The following is a 16,420-nucleotide window of genomic DNA, read 5'->3' as shown; positions in this document are numbered from 1 at the left end:
GCTGTCAAATTTTGTCAAGTCAGATTAAATTGAATTAATTTTTATATTCATGCCTTCAGAGAACAGAATGTTTCTTTCCAAGGTGGCCAGATATAGATTATTTATTTTCTTTCCTGAATAGGTTTGACAAGCAGAAAAAGGAATGAAATCTGCATATCTCGAAGAATCTTTTACGTGGGGGTGGGGTGGGAGACTTCCAAAACTCAAAAACTTTATTTAGTCGGGAGGGGGTCTGTCAAAATCGAAAGCTATTTTACAGTTGTGTAGCATCACTAAAGGTCAGATTATTTTTTTTCTTGTCAGTGGAGGACAATATTCTCAAAATCGATGTAGTCAAATCCACACTTTGCAGAAATTGTGTCCCTTTGGAGTGTCAACAAAAAAGGTCAAAAAAGGAAAGAAAAATTTCTCGAACCTCTTTATTCTACCAGTTATTTGGGCGTGCTCAGATAAATCATATTCCACTGTGTTTAAATTGTTTTCTTTCGATGTATGAGTAGCACAATCCTGGGGCAATCAATATGCAAAATGCAAAGATTTTTTTATTCCAGTCAAATGACAAAGTTACAAACTAGAAAACTACAAAGGCTACTGTGGGGATTCTATGGTTTTTCTCCCAAAGATGGCGGCAAAGGGATATAACTTTTGAAAAAGTGAATTCAACTATTGTCAAGGACAGAACATATCAATTAACCCCACCTTCTGATTCAAATGTTCGCCCTATTATGTTTTTCAGGGGTCTGTGTTTGCCCTGCTCTCAATTTATCTTGTTTCATGGACTTTTGAGCATGGTTACTTTTCGTAATCTTTAAATTTCATTCTAGATTTCTATTAACCCCCCCCCCCCCATTTATATTAATTGGCAAGAATACAATAGAATATTTATTCAAGCAATGCAAAGCAGCATTTTATGATTGGTAAATTTTATATGTGAGAAAGTGATAGACATACTTTATGGAAAGTATGCCTTCATTGTCTTTTTTTCCCCAAAACAAGAGAAATCTTAGCATTGTCGCTCGTACTACATTTAACGAGTCCCTGTAATTCGGAGCTCTTCGTTGTTCGAAGTTAAAAAAGGTTTATCAAATATTGAAATTGCATCCACTGATCGGAGTGATCCACGATTATTTTGCATTTACTTACCTGTAAATAACTTAAGAATGTCGCTTGCTGAAGCAGATATTTCGAAAATGAAGGTTGATGTCAACAATATTCATTCCGTCATTGCAAACTCTCTTATATTTAAACTATATGTGATCATATATAGTTCGAATTTTCTCGTTAAAATAATTTTATTTCATGTATATAGGTTGCTGAACTTAAAGCAGAACTAAAGAAACTTGGGCTGCCAACAACCGGACAAAAAACAGAGCTTGTTACTAGACTGAGAGAAGCTATACAGACAGCTGGTAGGGAAAATTGACAAATTAAGTTGATTCAAAACATTTTATGATTTTATGAGGATGTGTAATATAAACATGATAAACATGTTATTGTTTGCCTATGGAACATTTAATCTAAACAAAGAGATCTTCACTTAAAGGTTTATATTCATCTGTGTATATACTTTCCTTACAACATCTACACTGTGTATATTAAACTTTTCTTACAACATTTAACTGTGTTTAAACTTAATTTTTATTACATTTACATTGTGGATAAACTTTTTTTTGCAATGTTTACACCATGTATAAACTTTTCTTACAATGTTACACTGTGTTCAAAATTTTCCTTCAACGTTTACACTGTATATAAAATTCATACATGTGATTCTTCTTGCAGGAGACAAAATCTCCCAATATTTCAGTCCCTCCTGCCCCTCCCGATTAATTTTTAAATCTTCCATGTTTTAAAAATCTTCACATCAATACTATTTGACTTAATTGTTAGCAAGTTTCATATGAAAAAAAATTGAGATAACAAATCCATGCAGTGCAATTAATTTTCACAGCAGTAGGGTTTGTAGGAATCTACACAAGGTCATATATATAATTAGGTTGTAAACATAAAGGATATAACACACTTGCTAAACGACTACTGTTGTTTACTACTTTATTACTGAATTCAGAACAATAAAATTAGTTGCTAAAAAACCCTTATACCATCTTTTAATTAATGCAGCAATGGTCATTAAAAAATTACAGTGTATGTCACACTCTAGTTAAAAAATAGATCACACTACAGGGTGTTGCTAAAATTCTTAGACAACAAATATATTTGTTGTATATTTAAGAAGTATTTTCATTTTATCTGTGCATATTTGACAATATTATACTTTCATGTAAATTAGTTGAATCTGATTCGTCGAGAAACATTTGTTAAAAAACACTATTACCCGCTGAATGATGAAGCCACGCCCTCCAGCGTAGCAACAGTCTACATTGCTTGACGACGGGTGATATTCCAAAAAATAGCGACTGCGCAGAATTAATGTGCACAAGGTTCACTGTTATATGTATTTGTATAAAACATTCAGTATAATATAAAAAATATTGCATGTAGTTGAGTGTATCATTGAAAATTTTCACCCCTCGAAAACCATTGTCAACCTCGGCTGCGCCTCGGTTAACAATGGTTTTCTTGGGGTGAAAATTTTCAATGTTACACTCAACTACATGCAATATTTATATAATAACATTTCTGTTTAAAAAATAAATTACTGAACATGCTGAATATTATTATTTGTTACAACCTGTTATTTGTTTAAAACCTATATGTTTTATTTTACTTACAAGTTGATATTATCAGGGTCCTATATACTTAGTATATAGGTCCCTGATATTATAATATCAGTATCAGGCACATCCGGACTAAATTTTAACCAATTTTTTATTAGTGCTATTCTTTCTTGATTAAAATGAGCTTAATTTTTTTAAATACAAAATTTCACTTCACTTGATTGTAAACTTTATCATACTTTTTTTTTAACTAGACAATAATTTTATGAAATATATTTTTTTTTAAAGTAATAAACAATTTAACTGTGAAAAGGTGAAGTTCTCCAAATTCTCAACTTTTCTTTGATACTAATGACAGAGAGATTTTTAAAGGTAATTTTTCCTAAATTTAGGGTAGGATAGTCTTGCAAATTGAAAAAAAATGTCGATAAAAGATCTCCAGTTTTAGACCCAAACTCCAGCTGAAAAATTTCTAAACTCCAGTTATGATTTTTCAACTCTGTCACATGTATGAAATATAGTAACTTAGAGATTTTTCTCTCCAATTTGGGAATTGCTAGAATAACGGCTGTAGTGGTAACTGTGTCAAGAGATAAGTTACGGAAAAGAACAAATGACTAACAAAGTAACACAATGTTTTTCTGTTTCAGATGACAATGACATTGAGCCTGAAGAAGAGGTATGTCAACACTGAATGATTCAGATCAAAGTTCATCATCACAAACAATGTGTTCTTGTCTCTTGTGTACTTTTCACAGAAATAGAGTGAGCATGAGAACCCCTTTGCTAGTGAAATGATCTGGGCTGTGGATATCGGCCTGGATAGCTCAGTTGGTAGAGCACCTGACTAGTGATGCAGGGGTTCCTGGGTTCTATTCCCGGTCCAGCCATACATTTTTTTCTTTTCATGTTACACTTGCAACAATGATCATAGTTATCAGTTTCACACATACAACATTTGACAGAGCTTTATGCTTCAGATACTACATCCAGATACATGTAAAAGATAAGAAATAGAAAGTTATGCATCACCATGAATGCCTAAGGACAACCATCAATTGATATGAAGAAATTAATTATTGTACAAAACTTCCTACTGATAAATGGGCCAACAATAAAAAAAAAAAAAAGATCTGTTATATGTACTCCAAACCACCCATCAAAATTGCCCCTTTCCTGAATATTTTTTCAGTACCAGTACATTAAATTTTTTTTCTTGTTTCAGGGAAATACAGATTGTCAATATCATTTTTAAAGTGAAGGTTTTATCATTTCTCTAAGACACATATAGATTGAACCATTTTAGCAATGAATACTAAATACATGTATGTCTACCTGTCCTGTGTATAATGAAAACATAAATAAATTTCTAAGTCATTGATTTTTATTAAAATAATCAATGTGTAAGATAATTTCTCCAAAAAAAAGACACCTACCTACCTACCTTAAACAATGTAGCTCAGACTACAAACAAAAAAAATTTTAATAATGGCCTTGGAGAGTGAATGTGCCAAATCTTTTCACATTTTCATGTCTCGAGGTTGTTACCTTATCTTACTCAATATTTATTTTTAATTATTTGTATTACCATTGCTTTGTAACTGCTATTTTATAGGGAGATGATGTTCTTCAAGACGAGGAGGAAATAATTCTGTCTGGAGACCAGGATCTGTTGTCAGAAAGGTACTCATAAATTATCAGCTAGAATGTTCTCAGATGATATATTACCTGAAAGGTGCTCATTAAATATCAGCTAGAATGTTCTCAGATGATATATGACCTTTGTCAGAAAAGTGCTCCTTAAATATCAGCTAGAATGTTCTCAGGTGATGTATTACCTGTATTGGAAAAGTACTCTTTCAAATATCAGCTACAATGTAGAATGTTCCCATGTGATATCATATATAATAACCTGTATTGGAAAGGTACTCGTCAAATATCAGCTAGAATGTTCCCAGATGATATGTAAACTGTACTGGAAAGATAATATTGTAGTGGGTCAATAATTCTGGTTGAATTATGAAATATAAGATTGAATTTCAGTATTCAAAAACCTGTGTTGTTTTGTTGCTTTTTTTTTTATCAGTTCCGCTACAAGATGTCAGAAGTTTGACTATTTTAAAGGATTTTAAAAACTCAGCTGCCACTAAACACAGATATAATGATATATTATAATCTTACCTACACTTTATTTTTTGTATAGAAAGATTTCAAAGATACATAAACTACATATATACATGTACATGTACATGCACATGTACTTAATGGATTCTACAACCAATCATAATTATACACACTTTTTTTGACATGTATATATCTTCTTTTACAGCCAATTGGAGTGATGTTTATTTTTTCAGCCAATCAGATTGAAATGTTATTTGATGTTATATACAGCTACATCTTTATCATTTACACTCAGAATGATTTCTGTATTTCCCTAGTTTGTGTTTTTCAGCCAGACAAAGGCAAAAGAAGAGGCAAAGGAGGAGGCAGAAAATGTTAAGCCAGCAGCCAAAGTCATCTCCACCAGTCTGTCTGAAGAAGATGTAAGTAACAGTGTTAAATGAGAGAGAGAGAAGTCACTCCCAAGTCATCTCCACCAGTCTGTGTGAAGAAGATGTAAGTAACAGTGTTAAATGAGAGAGAGAGAGAGTAATCACTCCCAAAGTCATCTCCACCAGTCTGTCTGAAGAAGATGTAAGTAACAGTGTTAAATGAGAGAGAGAGAAGTCACTCCCAAGGTCATCTCCACCAGTCTGTGTGAAGAAGATGTAAGTAACAGTGTTAAATGAGAGAGAGAGAAGTCACTCCCAAAGTCATCTCCACCAGTCTGTCTGAAGAAGATGTAAGTAACAGTGTTAAATGAGAGAGAGAGAGAGTAATCACTCCCAAAGTCATCTCCACCAGTCTGTCTGAAGAAGATGTAAGTAACAGTGTTAAATGAGAGAGAGAGGGAGTAATCACTCCCAAAGTCATCTCCACCAGTCTGTGTGAAGAAGATGTAAGTAACAGTGTTAAATGAGAGAGAGAGAGAGTAATCACTCCCAAAGTCATCTCCACCAGTCTGTCTGAAGAAGATGTAAGTAACAGTGTTAAATGAGAGAGAGTAATCACTCCCAAGTCATCTTCACCAGTCTGTGTGAAGAAGATGTAAGTAACAGTGTTAAATGAGAGAGAGAGAGAGTAATCACTCCCAAAGTCATCTCCACCAGTCTGTGTGAAGAAGATGTAAGTAACAGTGTTAAATGAGAGAGAAAGTAATCACTCCCAACCAATGTTATCTCTACAAGTCTAGTCTGTGAATGACTTGAGTAACAGTGTCACATGAGAGAGAGAGAGAGGGAAATCACTCCCAACCAAAGCCATCTCCACCAGTCTGTGTATAAGCAATAAGGGTCATCTACTCCTTAAGGTGAAACCAATGTACTGAGTTTGATGTCTGTCAGGCAAAGGTTCTCAAGATATTGAGTGGTCAATATCTTCTTATATCCAGTTTGACCCTTGACCTTAGGCCTTGTGACCTCAAAATCAATAGAGGTCATTTAGTCGTTTATGAGAATCGGTGTGCCAAGTTTGATGCCTGTCAAGCAAAAAGTTCTTAAGATATTGTCAGTATATTCCTATGTCCAGTTTGACCCTTTCCCTTTGACCTTTAGACAATAAATCTACTTTTCCATGGGAACCAGTGTACCAAGTTTGATGTCTGTCAAGCAAAAAGTTCTTAAGATATTAAGTACTGTGGAATCATTTAAATCCGTGGGGGTCAATGTTCGTGGCCAAGCAAAATTGTATTGGTTCATGGGGATGTAATTTCGTGGGCAGCTCGCTTTTTTTGGTAGATTTAATTAATAAGTACGTTGACAAAAAAATTGTTCATGGGGATGTAAGTTCATGGGTAAGGGTGACCCACGAAATCCACGAACATTGACCCCCCACAAACAATGATGATTCCACAGTAGTCAGTATATTCCTACATACCGATGTCCAGTTTGACCCTTGCCCTTTGACCTTCAGACCATAAATTCTAGCGTTGTAATCTACTTTTCAATGGAAACCAGTGTACCAAGTTTGATGCCTGTCAAACAAAAAGTTCTTAAGATAGTAAGTAGTCAGTAAATTCCAATGTCCAGTTTGACACTTGCCCTTTGACCTTCAGACCATAAAATCTACTGTTGTAATGTACTTTTCAATGGAAACCAGTGTACCAAGTTTGATGTCTGTCAAGCAGAAGATTGTCAAGATATTGAGTGGTCAATATTTTCCTATACTGTAGATTCCTTATTTTTCGCGAGTACTTATTATTGCGAAATGACTCTTTAACGTCGAATCACGAGAACAATAATCAGCGAGTGGATGGTTGATCAAGTGATTTTACATTGATTTCAGCACCATAAAAATAAAAGGGAGTAATTATATTTCGTGAGTGGTGCTTCTTGCTTAATTACAAAATAATTATTTATGAATCTACAGTATCCAGTTTGACCCTTGACCTTAGACTTGTGAATTCAGAATCAATGGGGGTCATCTCCTCTTTAAGAGAAACCAGTTTGTCTTGTTTGATATTGTTAAGCAAATGATTCTTGAGATATTGAATGGACAAGATCTTCCTATGTCTAGAGAACTTTGATCTTTGTCTTTATGTCCTCAAAATCTGTAGGGGTCATCTACTCTTCAGGGAGTACCAGTGTACTAAGTTTGATGTCTGTCAAGCAAAAGGTTCTCAAGATGTTGAGCAGACAACACTTGGTCTACCAATGGATGCAAAGCAATATGCCCCCTTTTGCGGGGGGTGGGGGGGGGGGGTGGGGGTTAAAACCTTTCTTTTGCAGGGGGGGAGGGGATATAAAAGCATACTTTTCCCAAGACAACTTTCAATAGATTATCTTCAATTAGATGTAGTTAAGGGGAAATGTTGTGTATACAATATAATGGAATTTTAAACACTGAACAAGAAGCCAGAGTTTAAATGTTTGTCTTAAACATGTTTATTTATGACATTTTCTTTTTTATTTTGATATCTTGTAGAGGTTGAAGAAAAGGGCAGAGAGATTTGGAGCAATGAGTGAAGATCTGAAAAAGAAAGCACGAGCTGAGAGGTCAGAGGTCGTCCATGAAAAAAAAAGTTTATGTATATGTTAAGTTTTATTTTTTGAGACATGAATATATTATTAGTAAATTTTTTTTACAAAATTTTTTCCTTGGAACAGCAAGACCATAATTAGTCAAATTGATTCATAAATTTTACATGGCTATTACGTTGTAGTGTAAAATCATGCTTTTTCAAAACTTGACACTGAGATGGGGTTCAGAATTTTGCATTTGAATATACATGTATTTTCAAAGATCAATAAAATCTTTCACTTTTTTCAAAAGAAACTCAAGCCATGAATAGTCATATTAAAAAAAATCAAGTTCTTCATGTGGTGAATATTTAGTTCAGTATCTGTCCATATGGACAAGGTTTGAGTGACTACCACAGAAAAAGTCTTATTTATAAATTATATTAGGGTTGGGCAATAATACTGATATTCCTGTGTATTTTGATTCATTGACATAAAATATTGTTTTGCGATACCTTTTGTAGTACCAATATACCGACAGAATGCTTGGACTCATTTCTGTAATAAAGTGTGAAGTTTAATATGACAAAAGCATGTGCGAACATGCCAAACAGTAAGGAAAAGCTGTTGTATGGATGCATTGCAGTGCATAACTGTAATTAAATCAAGGACTGCATGTCTTTTTCTTTTGGTTGTTTATCACAGTTATGCACATTCTGCATATAAATAGAAGTTAATAAAATAAGAAAAGACCATTTTGATTTTTCATTGAAAATATTGCAATACACATATCAATACATTTAAAAATATCGAAATAGCGGGTTTTCTTGGTGGGTGTAAAATTTGGTGTTTTACTCTCTCAAAGGTATGCCAATAATTTTAGCGTAATTTATTTTAATGGACCAAGGGTTCCAACACAATGCAAAAGAACACTAAGAAGAATACAAAATATTTTAACAGTTATAATTTTAGCGGGCTACTACCAAAACGCCAAAATAAGCTAAAATTAGCACCCCACTAAAATAATCCGCTATACGGTATATCACAATATGAAATTTCCAGCTAATACCAAGCCCTAAAATGTATAGACAGTCTCTGAACATTGTGTTCATTAAGCTTTTTGTCTTTTGTGCTCATCAAACCTACAAGTTTTATGCATTGTAAGCCACTAACAAGCTTCACAATTGTCAGACAGATAAAGTTTGCCTTATAACTGATTTCTTATTCTGTAGATTTGGTACCTCAAAGCCCAGTAATGGAAAGATCACATCAAATGTTGTAAGTGTTCAGATTATAATTAGGTCTCAGTGACTGTAATTTTCAGATTTACAGCTAAATAATTAAAAATCGTACAGTGAGTCTTGTCATGTAGGCATATTTCATGAAGTGCACCACCAAAAATATATGCCTATATGTGCAATTCTGTGTGATCTACACAGCAATAACATCCACAAACTAAAAAAAACATGCTTTTCATTTACATTTAACATGTTTAAAACCAACAAAAATACACTCAAAATTAGAATTTTTGTTGCCCTACTTCGTTATATTTAAATTACCGTCTCTGTAGCCACAGTGAGGTCACTTATGCGTGAGTTTCTCCTTGTATATATGGATGACTATACAAGAAACATAGGTAATCAAAGATTACGAAGCTCACCTCGACGAATGTTATCTACATGTAAGGCAAATTTCACATCATATTTTTTTTCTAGTTAGGGTACATCCCAAGATCAATATCCATGCAAGTTTGATTTAATTATAGACCTGCTCAAAAAACTTTTGACCTGTTTAGTAATCAAGAAAATTTTGGTCAGTTCCAACATCCAAAGCAAGTCTGGAAGTTTTCATCCTTAGATGCACCATCTATGCAAGTTTAATCATAACAGGCCATAATTTTATATAGCTACTCCAAAAAAATTACCCTGGTCACTCTTCTGGAAAATGTACATCAGATTCAGAATCCAAGGCAAGTCTGGAAGTGTCCATCCCTAGATACATCATCCATGCTAATTTGGTTAAAATATGGCTAAAATTCACTCATGTGGAAAATCTAGGTCAGATCCAGCATTCGAAGCAGGTTGGTTAGTGTACATCCCTAGATGCATCATCCATGAAAGGTTGGTCCAGGTAGGGCTTATAGTTACTTGGGAATGAGACTACTCCTAAATCTAAACCTGGTCTCACATGTGGAAAATCTAGATCAGATCCAGCATCCGAAGCAAGTGTGGTAGTGTCCATCCCTGGATGCATCATCCATGCAAGTTTGGTCCGGGTAGGGTTTATAGTAACTTGGGAATGGACCTGCTCCTAAAACTTTAACCTGGTCACTCATCTGGAAAATCTAGGTCAGATCCAGCATCCGAAGCAAGTTTGGTAGTGTTCATCCCTAGATGCATCATCCATGCAAGTTTGGTCAAGGTAGGGCTTATAGTTACTTGGGAATGGACCTGCTCCTAAAACTTTAACCTGGTCACTCATCTGGAAAATCTAGGTCAGATCCAGCATCCGAAGTAAGTGTGGCCATGTCCATCCCTAGATGCATCATCCATGCAAGTTTGGTCAAGGTAGGGCTTATAGTTACTTGGGAATGGACCTGCTCCTAAAACTTTAACCTGGTCACTCATCTGGAAAATCTAGGTCAGATCCAGCATCCGAAGCAAGTTTGGTAGTGTCCATCCCTAGATGCATCATCCATGCAAGTTTGGTCAAGGTAGGGCTTATAGATACTTCGGAATCAACCTGCTCCTAAAACTTTCACCTGGTCACTCATCCGGAAAATCTAGGTCAGATCCAGCATCCGAAGTAAGTGTGGCCATGTCCATCCCTAGATGCATCATCCATGCAAGTTTGGTCAAGGTAGGGCTTATAGTTACTTGGGAATGGACCTGCTCCTAAAACTTTAACCTGGTCACTCATCTGGAAAATCTAGGTCAGATCCAGCATCCGAAGTAAGTGTGGTAGTGTCCATCCCTAGATGCATCATCCATGCAAGTTTGGTCAAGGTAGGGCTTATAGTTACTTGGGAATGGACCAGCTCCTAAAACTTTAACCTGGTCACTCATCTGGAAAATCTAGGTCAGATCCAGCATCCGAAGCAAGTGTGGTAGTGTCCATCCCTAGATGCATCATCAATGCAAGTTTGATCCAGGTAGGGCTTATAGTTACTAAGGAATGGACCTGTTCCTAAAACTTTAACCTGGTCACTCATCTGGAAAATCTAGGTCAGATCCAGCATCCGAAGCAAGTTTGGTAGTGTCCATCCCTAGATGCATCATCCATGCAAGTTTGGTCCTGGTAGGGCTTATAGTTACTTGGGAATGGAACTTGCTCCTAAAACTTTAACCTGGGACGCCGACGCTAACGCCGACGCCGACGCCGGGGGTATAGCATAAGCTCATCTCGACTTCGTCGAGGTGAGCTAAAAATGGCATTAAAATCACTGCTTTAGTTGCTTTAGTCAAAAAACAAAAAGCAAATGTAAATTTTAAGGATTTCTTTTTAATGCACGCACTCAGATGTATGATATTACTCATTACGGTACTTTTGAAGTACAACAGATCAGGAATCATATACAAGTCAGTAGCCTTTTTCACAAAAATTCTTACGAGTAAGATTAAAATTTTACAACTCTCTAATTTCTTTGTTTGATAAAGAAAATTAATTTTTTCAGAAGAATAATTCTCAATATACTGTAATGTAATAGAAATATAAGATTTTTTGTAACATACTTCAATTTAGGTACATGCAGAAGAATTGGAAAAATTTAATCTTAGTCGTAAGATTTTTTGTGAAAAGGGCTACAGATCATTACTGAGTTGAAATGGGGAAATACACCCTAGAGAGTTTGTTAATTTTATGAATAATTTTTGTGTATACTGATCTTTAGCAGTTTCACAATTCCATGAGAAAATGTGATTGTGCTGACTATTCTTTTTTATGCATGTATTCACCCAACCACATAGTACATGAAGGAAACGCTCTTCTGTGTGAATAGCATCACTTCATTGCCTTCAGTAAAAATTTAACCAACACTGCACTATAACAGAATTATACTTTTGGTTTTATTTTGTAGGCAACTGATGTTGATAAGTTAAAGCAGAGGGCAGAGAGATTCGGGACTGTGGTGGCACCTGTCCTATCTAAGGTAGACTTCTCTACTTACGCCTTACTTTACACCCTTTCTAAGGTAGAATTCCCTACTTACATCTTACTTCAAGGTCAAATTACATGTCCAAACAAGAACTGGATGACATACATTTTATACAATCTAACCTTGTTTCCTTGAATCTGATCATGCTGATTGCACTGAGAAAAATACATGTAAAAACTTGATTGACAGTCCACTCTTGATTTCAAATTCTCTTGATTTGATGCCTAAGAGTCATTTTGCAATATTATTAATAAGTACTCTTGTAAAATAATGAATCTACTGTACATAGTGTCTCAGGCATGTACACATATTTTATTTGTAGATTACTTGTTTGATTCATCTTTCAGAATTAATTAAATGCACATGCATATTTTAGACATATTCACAGAATCTGAAAATTATCATTTATTTTGTTGTGTATGAAAAGAATTTGTAGAACTATCAATAAAAATAAACACCAACACTTTATAGTGACTGATGATAAGTTTATCAGAGAATCTTTTTACAGGTGACAAACACGGACAAATTAAAGGAAAGGGCCGAGAGATTTGGAACAGTAGTAGCACCAGCCTTATCCAAGGTGTGTATAACTTGTTCTAAATACCGTATATACTCGCCTATAAGTCAGTCCGCCTATAAGTCGGTTGTATTTTTAAAGCTTAAATTGAAGGGATTGACCCACTAAAATACCGTTATTTTTATTACTCACGTATAAATCGGATCATGAGTTTTGGATCAAAGTGTAACTCCCAAAAAAACAACTTATAGGCGAGTAAATACGGTACTATTTTTTATGGCTCGAGACTCAAAAAGTCTTAATATACAGTCAAACTTCGTTATCTTAAACTCGATGGGACCGAGAAAATACTTCGAGATATCTGAGGGTTCAAAATATCGAGGGTAAAATAATTTAGAAATACATGGTTAGGACTTCCCAATCACTTCGACATATCCATGGCATTTGAGATATCCGTGTTCGAGATACCAAAGTTCAACTGTATTTTGGTTCTGGCAAGACATTTTAAGGATTAACACCCCCAGGCAGGTTGTGGAATGTTTTCTTCTCTGTAAAGATTTTACTGTAATTCATAAATTTTTTAAATAGTTACATATTCTGATTGGAATTCAATTCTGTCAATGGTGAATCACACGAGGTGGTAATCTGTCTCACAAACACATCAAGTTTATTTAAAAAAAAACCAAAACACTGAATTTCATCAGAATTGTTTTGGAAAGTTAGAACATGAGGAATCAGACAGTCTCTATGAGATCTCGGAATGTTTATCAAGTTAGTTTTGTAACGGGCATATGAATCAACTTGAAGGCATCTTAATTAATTGGTTAATGAGCAATATATTAATGAGTAACACAGTACAATCCTTATTTGGATAAGAAGTCAGGTATGATAGAATATTCCTAGTAATTATAAATGGACCTTTTTTACAGTCTGTGGAACAAGAGCAGCTACTGAAGAGAAAGGCGAGATTCGAGGCCAGCTCGGGGTCAGCCTTATTAGATAGTGTAGAAGTGAGTAAATGTCCAGTAAAAACTAACCTTAATGTACCAGGGTACATTACCCCATCATAAATGACCCAGATTTCTTGTTATTACAAGATATCCTAGATTTTCATGTCATTCAAAAGTGATTTAGAAATTGCTGTAGGAGATAATCTTTTCATTCACAGCCTACTTACACATTTTTTTTTCATTTTTTATTCTCGCAGATTTTTATATAGATTTATCATATACTTAGTAGTAAATACACCGATTCTGCACTGTACAATAAGAGTGACGTCACTATATGCCATATCGAGGACCGGTCCAAAAATCCATATCACGTATCGGACCTGCGTGCAAAAATCCATATCAAACTGGAAGTAACATTTGTATAGAGTTTAAAAGTTAATTAACTTGATTTTATTTAAATGTACATGTAAAATAATTCTTTCATAACATTTGTGGTCTTAATTTTTTTTCAGTTACCTGAAATTGGCTCGATTAAATTTAAAGAAAGAGGTCATAAACAGGCACGAAACATTCTTCAACGATTTTATGTAAACTCGCACATTAAGTATTTTAAATATATGATAAATAGAATACTAGATACTAAAATCCATATCATATGTCACATCAGCCCTTGGGCCCCATATCAGCCCTCGGGCCTTCTGCCCTTGGGCTGATATGGGGCCACTCGGATTGATATGACATATGATATGGATTTTAGTATGTAATATTCTCTATATGTTGTATAACAGTTTATCTATATTTAGATTTCAAACACAAGAATTTTTTCACTTAATCAGGTGACTAATTGCTAAACTCTATCATTAATTTTAATCTTAATATATCTTTTTGCAGGCCAAGAAACAAAAGCGTGCTGAGAGGTTCGGACTGACGTAGCGGGTTCTATACTCACAGCTGTGTTCATTATAGGCAGTACCATATAAACATCACGAAGCGGATGAGAGGGGCCAGGGGAAATTGAATGAATATTTAGTCGTATCTCCTCCAGTCATTTATAATTAAGGAATATCATAATATCATAATTATCTTTGTTTCATTTTTCATCATTGTGACTTCGTGTAAGTGAGAAAAACCGGGAGATGGACTGATTGTATCTAGATGTATTTTACAGAGAGAAGATTAAGGTTTTATCTGTGTATCCATCCTTTTACTGAAGTTTCACTTGTATATTACTCATATCATTAATAATGCAATGAATTATAGATATTTTAGTTCAGGTTTTAAAATAAATAAAATTTGTTTACTTATAATGTGTAGAATTCTATTTATCTATTCAAATAATGGTGTATACAATAGAAAGATTGTATATTTTTCTTCTGCAAAGATATTGAACTGTCTGAGGATGTGAGCATTGGTCACCCTCAAGCTTTAAGTGTGATATACTTGGTATGCCATACATAAATCATATACCCGGTTTAAACTTTTATCAGGCAGTTATCCTTCCTAATAAATGTTTTAAGTATCTGATTTTTTTTTTGGCCATGTTATTACAGAATAATCTTACAAAATAGACCATCAGCATTGGGAATCCATATGCAAAAAATTTACAAATATCTTATTTTTTTGGTTTTCAGGAATTCCATAACGAGATGTAAGAGTTAATTAATAAATCTGTCATTAATCATTAAATTTAGTACATTAATTTATGTGGACACTTTATTAGATTTCAGTTTATGTTATCATAAGAATAACATGTATGTATTCTTCAGTGGCTGACAAGAAGGAGGAACGAACATTATACATTTATTGACTGGGTTCGAGGGCAGCAAGCGTTTTGTCGGACCCAAGAACCAAACTGTTTGCCTGAGGCCAATAGGCCGAAGACAAGCAGTTTGGTTCGAGGGGTCGACAAAACGCATGCTGCCCTCGAACCCAGTCAATAAATGTTTTGTTATACCTTTTATTTATTTATTTATTATTTTTTGTACATGACTGTATCTTTTGCTGGCTTCATATTAACGAATGCAAATAAGATTTAGCTGAACCGCCCAAAGTGTGACGTAAGCAGTGCAATATCTCGTCCACAGGTCCAATTTCTCACCTTGCGGTCAAACATCGATTTTATGACCGCTCAGTAAAACATTAGAAATGTTAGACTTTTTTAGTATAGATTTACATAGGAAGTAATTTCTATAGGTATATAACAATGATGTTTATTTTTCAAATTTTGACAGGTGGAAAATTAATCGGAAAAGAATTTATGTAAATAGGGAACAAAGGGTGTCAGCAGGGGGCCCTCAAATTTTAATGACAAATATCCTCTCCGGGTCCAGTATTTATCATTTCTTCCTTAGATCTTTTATAAATATTGTAGTCAATGTATGTACATTCTACATTTTCAACAGAGAACTTCAAAGTAAGATGGATGTAGGAGGTAAAATTCTAATTTTAATAATTCTACTTTTTATTTACCCCCAAAAAGAATTGCTCTGGAAGAAATATGCTTATTTATAAAGAAAATATTTTATATCAACAGGTGAATACACACGGGTTTCAATTTGGGCTCTTGACTGGTATAAACTACAGATCTGTAATTATTAATATGAGCACATCCACGTGCTTGATAACTAAGCTGACAGAGAATCTGTCGAGTTCATTGGGGGGGGGGGGGGGGGGGTCCGAATCCTGCTTGATCTGGTCCGTTGCATATTCTACCTTCCTGTTACATTGTTGTCCCGGCCGTTGACCACACCTTGAGTTATAGGCGAAAGTCCTGCCATGGAACAAAAAATTATCTAGGTTGAATTCTTCGGGGAAAACGTTATTCAAGAGGAGGGAATGTGGCGATCAGGCGGGTTCGGTCGCCGGTGGCCAGTTGTGGGGCAGCTGTTCACGTAGAATTCTGGTCTGGTCTGTTGCATTTTCTCCCTTCCTATTTTGAAATAATAAGTGTTTGTCCCCAATAACCCCTATCCCCTGATATTCCACAAAGCAATAACTTCAGAGATGAAAAGAGGAGTTTGGGAGTGACTCTACCTTCTTGTTTTGCTAAATGCTGTTATTTT

The 16,420-nt window shown here is 34.8% G+C and overlaps 2 protein-coding genes across 2 annotated transcripts in view; both read left to right on the top strand.

Moving 5' to 3' along the window:
* Positions 1 to 16,420, top strand: part of LOC133202280 (endoglucanase-like) — an 87,529-nt gene that overhangs the window by 28,364 nt on the left and 42,745 nt on the right. The gene's annotated exons all lie outside the window — the stretch shown is intronic.
* LOC133202056 (SAP domain-containing ribonucleoprotein-like) lies at positions 1,103 to 14,657 on the top strand. The gene is made up of 11 exons (XM_061337834.1): positions 1,103 to 1,196; positions 1,310 to 1,409; positions 3,329 to 3,357; positions 4,294 to 4,361; positions 5,134 to 5,224; positions 7,704 to 7,774; positions 8,971 to 9,016; positions 11,814 to 11,885; positions 12,400 to 12,471; positions 13,338 to 13,418; positions 14,250 to 14,657. Exons 1-11 carry the CDS (start codon positions 1,161 to 1,163, stop codon positions 14,289 to 14,291), a joined length of 708 nt encoding a protein of 235 aa, XP_061193818.1. The 5' UTR covers positions 1,103 to 1,160; the 3' UTR covers positions 14,292 to 14,657.

Source organism: Saccostrea echinata, unplaced genomic scaffold (assembly GCF_033153115.1).
Source record: "Saccostrea echinata isolate AGI-Se365-2 ecotype Australia unplaced genomic scaffold, CSIRO_AGI_Sech_v1 ptg000046l, whole genome shotgun sequence".
NCBI classification, from domain to species: Eukaryota; Metazoa; Mollusca; class Bivalvia; order Ostreida; family Ostreidae; genus Saccostrea; species Saccostrea echinata.
The sequence above is the reverse complement of the archived record's forward strand: the minus strand, read 5'-3'. Positions and strand labels throughout refer to the sequence as shown.

Bases quoted from the DNA above. Each gene is read 5' to 3' on its own strand.
- LOC133202056 (XM_061337834.1), top strand. From the start codon at position 1,161: ATGTCGCTTGCTGAAGCAGATATTTCGAAAATGAAG. The intron at 4,362-5,133 runs GTACTCATAAAT...TGTGTTTTTCAG, and splicing joins CAGGATCTGTTGTCAGAAAG to CCAGACAAAGGCAAAAGAAG. The intron at 12,472-13,337 runs GTGTGTATAACT...CCTTTTTTACAG, and splicing joins TAGCACCAGCCTTATCCAAG to TCTGTGGAACAAGAGCAGCT.